Here is a 14,470-nt window from a genome sequence, read left to right on the forward strand (position 1 = left end):
CTCTCAACCACTGCGCCACCAGGGAAGCCCTCCACTATTGATTAGTTTTGCCTGTTCCAAAATTTCATCTAAATGGTCTTCATACTATCGGTATTCTTTCTGGGAAGGCTTTTTTCACTTAACACGATGCTGTTAAGATTCTTGCACGTTGTTGCACCATCAACAGTTCGTTGCTTCCTACTGCCCGTTGGTATTCCACTGTGTAAATATGCCACAGTGTGTTCCTCCATTCGACTTCTGAAGGACACCAGGGCTATTTCCAGTTTGGGGCTATTGTGCGTAGAGCTGCTATAAACTTTTTGTAAACACACATTTTCATTTCTCATGGATAAACGCCTAAGCATGGAATCTGTGAGTCATGGTGTAGGTGTATGTTTAACTATATTTTAAAAACTGCCAGATATTTTCCCAAGGTGATTGCACCACTTTTCACTCACACCAACAATGCATGATAGGTACGGTTGCTCCACATCTTCACCAAAATTGGGGGTAAGTCATTGTAACTCTAATTTACATTTCTCTGATGACTCATGATGTTAAGCCCTTTGTTGTATGCTTATTGGCCATTCATACATCCACTTTTGTGAAGTGGCTATTCAAGTCGTTTTCAATTGTATTGGGTTATTTGTCTTTTTATTACTGAGCTGCGGGAGTTCTTTATATTGTGTATCCTGGATGCCAACCATTTGTCAGATTTATGTTTTCTGAATATTTTCTCCCTATTCATGGCTTGCCTATTCATTTTCTTCAGTGTCTTTTGTGAGCAGAAGTGTTTAATTTTGATGAAGTCTAATTTGTCAATTTTTCATGGTTATTGCTTTCTATGAGCTAAGAAAACTTTGTCCATCCTTGAATCACAAAGATATCTGCCTGTATTTTTCTCAAAAGCTTTAACTTTACTTTAGGTCTGATCCATATCAATGTAGTTTTTGTGCATGATTTGAGGTCGGGGTCCGAGTTACTTTTCTTCCCATATAAATCCAGTTACGCCAGAACCATTTGTTAAAAGGACTTTTCTCTTCTCTCCCCATCCCCTGTCACTGGATTGCTTTGGTACTTTTATCAAAAATAAAATGTCCAGGGGTTTCCCTGGTGGCAGAGTGGTTAATAATCCTCGTGCCAATGCAGAGGACACGGGTTCGAGCCCTGGTCCGGGAGGATACCACATGCCATAGAGCAACTAATCCTGTGCACCACAACTACTGAGCCTGCGCTCTAGAGCCCACGAGCCACAACTACTGAAGCCCGCGCACCTAGAGCCCATGCTCTGCAACAAGAGAAGTCATCGCAAAGAGAAGCCCGTGCACTGCAACGAAGAGTAGCCCCTGCTCGCCACAACTAGAGAAAGCCTGCGGGCAGCAACGAAGACCCAACGCAGCCAAAAATAAATAAGATAAAATAAATTAATAAAATAAAATAAAATGTCCACGTGTGAGTCTTGTTTCCGTGCTCCCTGTTCTGCTACACTGATCTATTCTTCTAGTCTTATGTCAATAGCACCATGTTTTCATTACCGTAGCTTTATAGTTAATCTTGAAGTAAGATAATAAAAGTCCTCCAATTTTATTCTGTTTCTTCAAGATGGCTTTGGATATTCTAGGTCGTTTACATAACCATATAAATTTTAGAATCCACTTGTCAACTTCTTTAAAAAAAAAGAACCTGCATTAACTCTGTAGAGCAATTTGGGGAGAACTGGTATCTTAATAATACTGAATCTTCCAATCCACAAATATATTACATCTTTCTATTTATTTAGTCTTCCTAGATTTCTCTCAGAAAAGTTTTTTTAGCTTTAATATAGAGGTCTTGCATGTCTTTTGCTAAATTTATTCCTAAGCATTTTATGTTCTTTGTCACTATTTTTAATTGAATTTTAATTTCATTTTCCTATTGTTTGCTACTAGTATATATAGCTGGTTTTTCTATATTATCATTGTATCCTGCAATATTACTAAATTCAATTAGTTCTAGTAATTATTTTGTACATTCCTTAGGCTTTTTTACATAAAGAATCATGTCATCTACAAATAGAAACAGTTCTACTTCTTCCTTTCCAATCTTAACACCTTTTGTATCTTTTTCTTGTCTTATGCAGAGGTTAGGACCTCCAGGGCACTGTTTCACAAAAGTGGTGAAAGCAAGCATCCTTCCTTGTTCCCAATCTTTAGAAGGAAAGAGTTCAATATTTCATCACTTATACGATGTTAGTTGTAGGGTTTTCATAAATACCCTTCATCAGATTGCAGACAGTCCAGTGCTTCTGTAACTTTAACGTGCACGCAAATCACCTGAAGGTCTTGTAATGCATAGCTTTAAGAAGATCCTGGGATCTTTCACTTATCCGTGAAACCCTGTGATTTGTAACAAACCTATGACTTATATTTACTTGTATTTTAATTAACTGTGGTGACAGATGATACACAATGTGTGGAGTGGCAGACAGGTGGAGAATGGTGGGTCTCTCTAAGGGTGTGTAGCCCTGGTCCCACATAAACGGGCATCTCACGTAAAGAGTGCCTGCTTACTGGCAACGCTAACAAAACATCACTCTAAAAGCACACAAGACAGAATGGCAACATAGACCAAACTCGTGAACATTTTACACAAGTTTTAATGAATATCTCAAGGCAGATGTACATATACCCTCCCCTGCCATACACTCCTCTTACCTAAATTCCAGTGAACCCAATCGTCCTTATAGGAGGGATGAAAAATCCATTTTTCTTATTTAGTGTCAACAGCAGACATCATTAATTTATCATGATATACTTCCTCTAGATTCAGAATCCATTTGAAAATAGGACTTAGAGTCAGCACTGAAGTTGATACCTCTTTGCCCTCCTATCTTAGAGCCTTTCTAATATAAGATGGGTAGCAGCCAGGATGACAGCCAGGAATTCTCCCCTCCATTTAGGCAAAGACCCAAAAGAAGAATCTAATCAATGGAGTTTGGACAAACATGCCTCAGTCCATTTTCCCTAAATTACATCCAGCTAACCAAGCTTTCTGTGTACAAAAGTGGAGAAACGGCGTCAGAAAATCCTTAGAATTGCATATCACTTTCTTGACATCTTTTTAGAGCAGGGCTTACTGAGTGTTCATTTCCTACTGTGACACATTCACTTTGACTTAAATAGTGCCTCACCTGACAGTCAATGCAGACCCCTCCACCTGCATAGATGCCTTGGCTATTCAAGCTTGCCTGCTGCCTCTCAACTTCTGGATCATAGTAACAGTCGATGGCGTGGCCATGGCAGTTGCATGCTGAAAAAAGAGCATTCTAAGTTAGTACTCCACCGTGACTACGAGACCCTTAGTAAATTCCCCCAGAGAGTATTGTTGCTACACTGAGCTACAAGAAAGTCTATTCTGGAACACCAGGGATACCCCCAGTGGAAAATTGGGGGGATTTTTACACAAAGACCCGCCTATCATCATATGCAATTTATACCTTCTTTCATCTGATGTTAAGTGAGAAAGGTTTCTCTTTTTTAAAAAATAAGATATATAATTACAAATTAAGATAAACCAAAATGCCAATTAAGCTTTATGCACAAAGAGAATATTACTACTACTGCTATTGTCAAGAATAACTGAGGGACTTCCCTGGTGGTCCAGTGGTAAAGAAGCCGCCTTACAATGCAGGGGACGCAGGTTCAATCCCTGGTCAGAGAACTAAGATCCCACATGCCGCAGAGCAACTAAAGCCCGAGTGCCACAACTACTGAGCTCGTGCACCTCAACTACTGCCGGCACTGCCACCAACTACACAGCCCACGCGCTCTGGAACCCACACGCCACAACTAGAGAAGAGAAAAACCACACTCCACAGCTGGAGAGTAGCCCGCGCACCACAACAAAGAGCCTACGCACTGCAACGAAAAAAGATCCTGTGTGCCTCAATAAAGATCCCCCGTGCCACAACTAAGACTCAAGGCAGCCTATAAATTAATTAATTAATTAATTAATAAGAATAACTGAGTTCTTGGTACACTGTGAAAAGCATTTTACACGCATTATCTCATTTAATCTGCACAATAACTTTCTAAGGATGGTGCTATTATGCCTATAGCCCAGATAGGGAGTCTGAGGCTTAGAGAGGTTAAGGGACGTGCACATAGTCACAGACTTCACGAGTAAGAGAGGCAGAATCCTGACTTGTCTTTCTGTGACTCCAACACCTGTTCCCAGTCAACACTCTAAGCCTTTCATCCCAGCACTATCTATAATAGTGATCAACTGGAAATCATCCTAACATCTAATTATAGGGAAATGGCCAAGCAAACAACAGTATATTTGCTTGCCTGTCAGTTCTGTGAAGTCAAGAACTGCTCGTGTTTTATCTGTAATAGAGCATCGTCCCCAGCACACAGGAAAGTACTCAAACACTTTTTAGATACACTCGAATCCAGAGAATGACAATACTATTGAATACATGCTATCAAAAAAGATGTCCAAGAGTTTTTCATGATATGGGAAAATATTTTAAAATATCAAGTGAAAAAGCTCAGGGTATACAATTGTATAAATAATATACCCTTGAGCATGTAAAGTATGCATGAAAAAAAACACCAAAATACCTAACAAAATATTAACAGTGGTTCTCTTTGGGTAGTAAAAGTATTAATGATTTTACTTTTTTAAAAAAAAATTTCCAAGTTATCTACAAGTAATGTATGATGCTTCTAAAATTAGAAAATACGATTTAAACCCCATTTAGGATTTTCATCATTGCCAAGATGAAAAAAGATCTAACAAGTAAAACACTCATTCTCTCTTAGGCAGAATATATATTCACTACATTCCACCTAGATCCAATTTTCCGAGTCTTTCTAGGAATTTATGTGTTTTAATCAAGTTCTCAGATAAATCTGTTAGGGTTAGATTTTCAAGTTACCCTGTTTTTAACAGGCTGAGCCCTTTCGTATTTTCATTTCCTCAGTGGTGCCATGATTGTTTTAAAACTTCTAAGCATTTACATTTACTACGTCAGTTATTTCTTAAGAAGTCTATTTATTCTGAATTGCAGTAACTCAAATGGAATTCGGAAAGCATCTAACAAATATCTTAACAGGTCTGATTTCCATAGGCTGTTTATAATTTTTAACCATTGTGGCAAGTATAAAAAGGTTAAAAACTTATGAAAGGAAATTATTTAAAATTTGTCATATGTGTTGGAGTAAAGCGTTGTCATTCACTGAGCGGTTCCATTAGTCTGGAAAACTAACCACACGATGAATGTTGGAATTCATGTGATGACACTTATTCAGTCAAAGTATCCTAAACCAGCACCTGAAAGTATTGGAAGAAATAACCCCTGATTATTACTTTTCCCTCTTTGGGGCCCTATTATCTAGGGGTGAGGAATCAGGAATTCACTGCAAAGGAACCTGTTAACTATGACTCTAAAGTGAGAATGGCCATCCGGGTAACGACCTGGACCTAGAGATCACCTGAGCGTTCACCTTGGGCAACACCTTCCAACAATGTTAGCAACTCTCAAAGCGTGCTCAGAATTCCCCACTGGAAATGCATTTTAAGTAATTTTGCTGGTCACAGAGACCATCAGTCTTATCTCTTAAAGTTACAAGAACTATTTGGCCAGAAAGTATAAAGTATAGATTCTTCCTTACACATCTAGTTCAACAAACCTGTATCCAAAACGCCTTTTGGTCATTTCAAAAAAGCAAATCCGTCTTCAAATGCTAAGAATATTCAGAAAAAATAGGCCACAGTCTCCAAAGCCAATAACTAAAAGTTACAAAAATGTTTCCAGCAATTGGAATAAATATATGGCCTTCTAAGAAGATGGGTTTAAAAGAAAATCTTCAGTTGGATGTCATGGGCTTGTTTGTTTAAATAACAGTTTTCTTACTTTATGTTGTGCCCATAATTAAAAGCAGCCTCTCCTCTTTCTTCCTTCCTTCTCTGGTCCCCTCCATCCTGCATCCCCCTCAGTCCTATTCCCTCAATACTTCCAGCTCTCTGTTTAGACATCAATCTCACCAACTTCTCTGAATCTCGGTCCTCAGAATAATTAGGATTCCAATCCAGTATCACATCCTAAGAAATGATAAGGGTTTACAATTTAATAGTGGCTGCAACACATTTTAGATTGCTAAAAAGAAAGGCCAATTGTCAAAGCCCAATCCTTGCATATAGTGAATGCTTAAATTAAAAAAATTTAATAATAAAAAAAAAATTAACGAGCGTTATTGTTGTTACTTTTGTTCTCATATTTGTATCTGAATTTAGAGTGGGGCACTGTTACCTCCAGTCTGTGAGTTATTTGCTGCATAAGACAGTTCTGAGTGCCTAAGACTGACATGATCTCGCCCTCTTCATGAGCATGGGGAAAACACTGCATCAGTCCTCAGAGATGCGGGGATGGGGATCATGGGTGGGGCCTCGCTTCCTAGCACCGCTCCCCCAGCACTCACCTTCACACTCATTGCTCTGCTCCCGCGTGGCAGGCCGCCAGTGCCTCTGATTGTACCCTGCACAACAGCGATCACATGTCTCCCCACAGGTGTGGTGCTGGCATTCACACCGAAACCTGAGCGTGTAGCAAAGCACATCTCAGTTACGGAAAAGTTGTTTGTTTGTTTACCTGAAGTATAAGATCAGTTGCTCCTGTGTGAAAAACTGAGTCATCATGGTCACCCGTGGCACCACTGAGTGATTATGAGAACAGAGCACTTTGCATACGTTCTTTCAAGTCCCCCGATCCCGCTTACTATCTCCATTTTACAGGTGGTGACACTAAGATCCGGAGATACTTAAACACTTGCCAAAGCTCAGGAGATGATAAACCGAGGGCCAGGTTTCTAACTTAAGTTTGTCTGACTCCAAAGTCCCAGCTCTTTCTTCCCTATTATGTCAGATAATGCCAAATCAACACAGGAGGAAGCAAGTGCTGAGTGTACTGAGGTGTGTTGAATATCAACATCTTCACAAAAATCTGGAGTAGTCCTGGGAGACGGGTCAGGATTTTTACTTTCCACCCGGGGTCTAGTGCAGAGATTCACCAAATCCAAGAGACAGTTACTAACCAGATCTCAGAGGACCCTGCTCCAAGGGTCCATGCCAGCTCCAACAAACAGCTCCATCACAGGAGCCAAAGCTCAGATTACTCAACAAGGCGATGGAGTAAAGACAAAACTCGACGTTCAAAGAACTAGACACCTGCCTTAGAACGTTTCTGAGCTAAAATGAAATCGTTGCAGCCATGGTGTTGGATGAGAACTCCAAGCTCTGAGCTTCCATTCGTCTGTGCTTGAAAGAGGATTCAAAACAGAGTCTAAGAAGACCCTTGGCTGTGCCCATGGGGATCCCCTCAACTCTTCTGAGGGGAGGTGGGATGGTTATGCTCCTATGGGAAGGCGTCACGCCTCTCCCAACTCAGCTCCCCGTCAAAGCAAATGGACATAGATTTAGCTGGCAGCACAGAACAGCTGGAGTCCAAACGGGCTTTTGTCAGAGATGCAATTTCAGCTCATTGCCAATGACGTGTTTATTTGCAAGCTGAACTGAAAGAACATTTAGGGAAAATTGCTTGAAGAACATATAGTCCTACTACTCTTTTTTTTTTTTTTTTTTTTTTTTTGGAGGAGGGGTTTATTGTGGAGTCCAGCTACTCTTATAGGGAGATTCACATTGAGCATTGAAAAAGAAAACAGAGCTGGGAACTTGTCTGAATCATATTGTCACTCCCAAATAACTGCTTTTTCTGACTCTCAGCCCAGGTTGATGGTTGATGTAGAAAATTTGTCCTTGCATCAGTTGTAAGGATGTTATTGAAGATGTTGTTGACTGGAGAATCCTCTTCCCGATGGCCACTCCATCCACCTCCAGGTAGATTTCTCATCTGGCCCTAGCATCAACACTCACCTTCTCCTACACAACTGATTGCTTTTGAGATTATGATCATAGTGAAATATGAAACTGAGCAGGTCTCCCTTTTTGAGTTGACTGCCAGGAAGCTCAGAATTAAATCTGTGATCCACCCATGTTTCCCTACATCACAGTCAGCATGGTACCCATGCTTGATTAAATCCTCCTCTGCCTCATCAAGAGGTTCTGCTTGGTTTCTGATTGTCCAGCCGTGGCTCCCTCCACTGTCACTGAATCCCCTTCAATATAAGATTATTTCCTATTCATGCAGGCCTCCATGAGTCATTTGTGCAGGTCACAACAGGCAGGGGGAGGCAAGGCAGTTGTGCTGATATAGCCCAGTGGCAAACTGAGCCTTTCACGGAGGGATGGGGAGACAGCCTCTCCACTCACACACACTGCGAGCAGTAAACTGCTCAGTGCAGAGCCCCCCAGGTCCGCCAAGGGCACGGGGCTCAGCAGCTCTTCCAAGTGGGAAGTTCAAATCCTCTCCGATGACTTCTCCTCCTCTCCCAGGTGGCATCACTTTATCTCAGGCTCAGGGACCAAGAGTGACCTCTTTTCTCCCCTCTCGTTCCAACTCAGGTCTTCCCTGACCCGGCTTCTAGTGCCTTAGGGCCTACCCTTCAGGAGTCTACACGGCAACGATGGTTTAATCATTAATAAGCTCCTCGCTGATTAAGGGCTAGTCAGTTGATGGATTCACACTGCTATCTCAGAGAGCACCGCCGGATCCCTGAAGGAGGGCTGACAGGCTTAGGGATTGTTTCTAGACAGGGAGAAGGGCGCCACAAACTTACCACGCAAGTTGGCAGCTGGCATCTCTGCCTGACCATGAAGCTAGGCCTTATGATGTACAAACCTGAATTTGACTAACAGTAAAATGTACCCCTGGTAAATGCTGGTCGTGTGGAATTGGAGACTTTAAATAAAACATAGAGAGACAATCATTACTATATCCAGCGTCTGGTAGTTTCCAGCCCTTCAAAGTATCCTTCCTAAGGTGATAACACGAGTGTATACAATTGCATAACAATATTTGAGATCCATGATGCATCTTACTGTAATGGAAATATACCTCAATTAAAAGCAAAACAGTGTTACACCCATGTTCATAGCAGAATTATTCACAATAGCCAAAGGATGGCAGTAACCTAAGTGTCCATCAACAGATGAACGGGTAAGCAAAACGTGGTGTATATATAATGAAATATTATTCAGTCTTAAAAAGGAAGGAAATTCTGACACGTGCTATAGTGAGGACAGTATATGCTAAGTGAAATAAGCCAGTCACAAAAAGACAAATATTGTGTGATTCCACTTCTACAAGGCACGTAGAGTAGCCAAATTCATAGGGTAGAATGGTGTTGCCAGGGGTTGCTGGGAGGAGGGAATGCAGAGCTGCTGTTTCACGTGTACAGAGTTTCAGTTCTGCGCAATGAGAAGAGTGCTTGGCTGCACAACAATGTGAGTGAACTGAACACCAGTGAACTTAAACCACCCCCACTTAAGAATGGTTAAGACGGTAAACTTTATATTATGTGCACTTCACCACAATTTTAAAGATGAAAAAGGATTTGAAAACATTTACCCCTGATCTCACTAGACCAGGGATGACAAACAAATATTATTTCTCTTGCCAACTCTACTCAATTATTTGTGGCTGCCTGGGGCACTGTCTGGAGCAGGGGTGGGGGAAGGGGGTCTGGGTGGCTTTGTACCTGATCATGCATAGAGTGCTGTGATTGATTAACTATGTCTGCTATGGGCTGGTTGCAGGTGAGAGGGAAGTGTAGGGGTGGAGGAGGGGAGACATACACATCACCTACTTGTTGGCATTGCAACATTCTTGTTGCCGGCAGGAACTTAGAAGTATTTAACAGGATGCAAGCATCTACTGAAACGATTAGATTTATGCATAGAAAGCTGAAAAATCTGTACAATGTACTCACAGTTTTTCAGGATTGTTTGCACTGCACACTTCAGCATGGCCATTGCAAACACACCGCCCACCAATGCTGATATCCTTTATGCTATAATAATACTATAGAACAGAAAAGAGAACATGTCAGTTTTACTAAACCCCAATGTAAACTTTCCTTTCCTAGCCTTTAACATCCATCTGTACTGACCCCGCTTCCTTCCATCCTGTACTCCTGAGCCTCCCTCAACACAAAAGGGAGCCGCGTTTGGGTGTAACTTTTCTTACAAAGCAAATACGTTCCCCAATCAAAGTGAATAGCCCACTGCTGAATCTGTCCATTTTTAAAAATCAAACGCTTTAAATGCATGGAGGAAAATGACCTTGGACAAGAATCATACCCTACAGCCTTTGGGAAAGGGATTAAGTGCTTCCTAGTTTCTCTTTTTTTAAAATGTAAATCTGAGTTCCATAAATTGGACATATCTATCTACCAGAAAACATCATTTTTATAACAAAAATTTTGTAACTACTGTGTTTAGGGCTTCAGGAAAGGAGAGAATATTCACAAAGATGGATCCGATACAGCGCTGATACCGCTAGCAGTCGCGGAAGCCTTGCTAGGTCAGGGTTAATGAAGCCAAAGGCAGAGGTTCAAGCTCCAAAAGGCCAGACAGTTTCAGACCCAGCTGAGGCTCGGTCCCTAGACCAGGCCAGCGATATGCACAGGCCATCTCGTGGACCAGGCATGTCCCCAGCACGGTGGAGGCCTCTCTACTTGGGACCGTAGGTGGCCCCATCTGCCGGCTCCCTTACTTCTCAGACTTGGCAGGAGGCACAGGACTCAGTAAGGAATTCAGAGGGTGTGAAATCATCTTTCTCACTGAGGTCAGGCCACCACTGAGAATATCGGTCAGTGAGGAAGTCTGTGAATTCACAGGGACAAGAGGGTTTTGTATCTTTTTGTTGTTGCTGAGATTAGTCATCCTAAACCTCCCCACAGTCACTCAGGGCTGGGGTTCTGTTCTGATCTCCTCCCTAAAAGCTGTTAAGTGTCTTAGCTTCCCGGCAACGTCTTACTTAGTCTAAAGGCACCAACAATCCCTCTTGTTAATATGGATAAAATTCAGTATTGGAGGGCTTCCGTGACAAGTTCACACTCAGAAGCTTTCACGCTGATCACCACAGAAATTTCCCTCTACACGTGGGTTAGGGCAGCAGCGGCAAGAGAGAAGCCTTCCATCAGCCTTCACCCCAGCGCACATGATACGTGTGATAGGACACCTGGTATTCTGGCTCGTCCACTTAAAGAAGCAACCTAGACCGCTGGGGAGGGAGTGTCAAGAGTATATATGTGATGCACTCCACAAAAAATTACTTAACAGAGAAGACTACGTTCACCTAAGTGAAAAGAAATCTACATACATACGAGTACCAATCTTGCAACCCTAAAAAGACAAAAAAAAAAGCGGTGAGGTACATTTGTGGGGAGGCTCCAAAACACCTGGAGGAATGGAAACGCAGTCTGGCTACAGTCGATCAGAAAGCCCGGCTCGCCCTTGTAAATTGCGTTCTTGGATCCAGTTGTAGTTCCCACATACAACAGCTCAGAGGGAGCTAAGGGGGCTTAAAAAGTCAGGAAACAGGGCTTCCCTGGTGGCGCAGTGGTTGGGAGTCCGCCTGCCGATGCAGGGGACGCGGGTTCGTGCCCCGGTCCAGGAAGATCCCACGTGCCGCGGAGCGGCTGGGCCGGTGAGCCATGGCCCCTGAGCCTGCACGTCCAGAGCCTGTGCTCCGCAACGGGAGAGGCCACAGCGGTGAGAGGCCCGCGTACCGCAAAAAAAAAAAAAAAGTCAGAAAACAGGCCACCTACACTCCAGATGACTGGCCTTTTTGGAAAATGCTCAAAACTGTAGCAAAACCTAACTTTTCTCTCTCCCTTCCTTTCCCAGCTCCCTGACTTACTTCCCTAAGAAGCCAAACTCTGTAAGGTAAGCTGGCATCTTCCATTCACCCTCCCAGGTCCACTCTCCACCCCTCTCCACCCTGCCCTTTGCCCTGGGGCTAAACTTTATGGGATGACAAGGGCCTCTTGCTCTCTGGCCTCCTGTTAGGTTTGACAATTGGGAGGAACTGGGAGGGAATCAGAGGGTGGGAGAAGAGTGAGCTCGGGGTATTTATTCTGCTGGTTCCCTCTGTGCCCAGGCGACAGGGTACTGTCCTGACACTGAGAGGAGACGATGTTCATCTAACCCTAGTGGAATGTACTGCTGCTCACCAATGCCCACACCCCTCTGCTTTGGCTCAATTACATTACCCAGCCTCCTGCATCTCCACGGGGCTCTACGACCAGTTCCTGCCCATGGAAGTGAGCTCTGTGGTTACGAGACTGTTCCTCCCTATGCTCTTTCTCTCTTCCCTCATCTGCTGACCAGGTGCAGGAGGTGCAGAGGAGGACCTGAGGTCCTACAGGATGGCTGTGCCTCTACAGAGAAACAGCCTGGTTCCCTAAATAACTGTGTGGAGCTGATCCCACCTGCTGACCCACATTAGACCGTGACATGAGCAAAAAATTAACCTTTATTGTGTTCGCCTCTGAGACTTGCGGATTATTTGTTATAATAGCAGGCTAATACCAGGATGGCTGTCCTCTTTTGCCTTTCATCTTCTCTGAATATGATTTGTCTTTAATCACCAAACTTCTAAGCTATACCTAATATTTCAGACAAGAACCACTCTTACGCCTATGACATTACTGGCTATAAAACTTTACTTGAAGGAGTTCGAGGCAATGAACTTGATAAGCAAACAAGGTACCAAAAGCTGCTGTCTTGGCCCGTCAAAGCACTACTCACCCGCCGAGTGACGGTTGGATCTCTCTGTGCTTTGGAGATGAGGTGTCCAAGAAGAGTGTTGGTTCGGAGAAAACGCAGGCGGATGTTCGTTGCCTGGGTGAACTCCCTCAGGGTGTGAGAGAAAGTAAAATTTTTTGCGCCTGGACGACCATTTATCAAGGACACCACAACCTAAAAGAACCACACACACATAGAGGGGGAAAAAGTCCTTTTATCAAAATTTAGCTGCAAGTAACTAAAAATAACTCACATGCCCCCGAACACTTACTCGGTTTCTTTGAGTCATTAGATGTTTCAAAACCTGGGCTCTCAGGTTTTGTAAATCATTTCATTTACAAACCCTCTGTTCTATCACTGTCATTGTGGGGCTATACACACTATGAAATGTTCAAAGTATAACATTAAAATCTACAAATATAAAGAAACAATTTTTGTCAAGCTGCATCAATGAAACAAAGCAATCTAAAATCCCGAAAGAGGGTGAAAAAAGGAAGTCTTTGGATATAAAGTTGACAGTGAACAGGACAAAAAGAAGTCTATATAAAACCCAGGTTTAGGTTTTTTTTTTTTTTTGGCCACACCGCGCAGCATGTGAGATCTTAGTTCCCTGACCAGGGATTGAACCCACACCCCCTGCAGTGGAATCGTGAACTCTTAACCACTGGACCATCAGGGAAGTCCCCCAGGTTTTGTTTTAAAGCTTGAGGCAATGAAGTCCAAGTCCCAACCAGTTACTGAGACATGAAACACTGACCGATCACTGGAAGATACTAGATACAGCTGCTCAAGAAAGATCTCTCTACCTAAGGAGAACGAGACTGACACCCTTTAAAGAAGTTCATTTGAAACTCACTCCGTGGGATGCTTCTCTGATTTTCCGCACTCTCTTTTCTCATCTTCCCTAACAACAGCCTGGCTGACTTCACAAGGACCACATGCAACCCCAGTGAGACAGCAATTGTTTTCTCCCCTACAGATGATGCCCATCCTGCCAAAAAGGATCAGGGATTAGTTCTGCCACCAACTCCTCCTCTCCCCACTCTTAGGGGAGGTAATGTGCTTGTGAAGCAGTGGGAGGGTGCTTCACCACAATCACCAGTGACCCACTTTCTAAATAGTCCAGCAGAAAAAAAGAGTTCAAGACCTGTGGGCCGTGAATCCAGAATCCTGAATTCCCAAGGAAAATTAGACCTCAAATAGAATGTGCAATGTCAATTATACCTCAATTTAAAAAAAAAGATTTCCAACCCAACTCAATCTGGGAGTCTTCGACGTGATTCCTTTCCATCTATGTTAGATTTCCTTGAAAGTGCAAGTTTCACAATTATGAAAAATGTGGCATCTTCATGTTCACTTCTGAGTCTTATCTCTCAAGGCCTCCCAAATCTACTCACCTCACCATTCTCCAATGGCACGATCCGGGAGTACTCAGTAGTACAAAGTACATCGTCGTCTCGCGTGATCGCCCTATTTGCTTCCTGTCCAAACTGTTCCAAACAGTCTACTTTAGAATCTAGGAGGGAAACATGTTAGTACTGTAAAATAAAATATTATCATCTTGCTGTAAATCTCTTAAGAAATCTTATGTTTACTTAAGAATATACATGAAAAGGGAAAGGACACAGGAGCATTTAAGATTTTTAGACGGAAGCTTAGAATGAAATTCTTAATTCACGAAAGAAAATACCAAGTTATTTCAGGCCATGTGACTTTCAACAGAAATGGTTGGAGATATGGTTCCAAATCCTCATTCCTCATTAGGCAAGTTTACCCTCTAAGGAGCACTCCTGAAAAACCC

General features: G+C 42.7%; 1 protein-coding gene across 3 annotated transcripts in view; it reads right to left on the reverse strand.

Moving 5' to 3' along the window:
* Positions 1-14,470, reverse strand: part of LAMA3 (laminin subunit alpha 3) — a 241,421-nt gene that overhangs the window by 171,864 nt on the left and 55,087 nt on the right. For all 3 annotated transcript variants that reach the window (XM_082853207.1, XM_082853208.1, XM_082853209.1), the window contains 5 exons: positions 14,067-14,185; positions 12,673-12,843; positions 9,849-9,940; positions 6,444-6,559; positions 3,149-3,267 (listed from right to left, as the gene is read on the reverse strand). In XM_082853207.1, coding sequence (XP_082709333.1) covers positions 3,149-3,267; positions 6,444-6,559; positions 9,849-9,940; positions 12,673-12,843; positions 14,067-14,185 — 617 coding nt within the window. The remainder of the gene's footprint in view (positions 1-3,148; positions 3,268-6,443; positions 6,560-9,848; positions 9,941-12,672; positions 12,844-14,066; positions 14,186-14,470) is intronic.

This window comes from Leucopleurus acutus (genome assembly GCF_964270905.1).
Source record: "Leucopleurus acutus genome assembly, chromosome: 13".
NCBI lineage: Eukaryota > Metazoa > Chordata > Mammalia > Artiodactyla > Delphinidae > Leucopleurus > Leucopleurus acutus.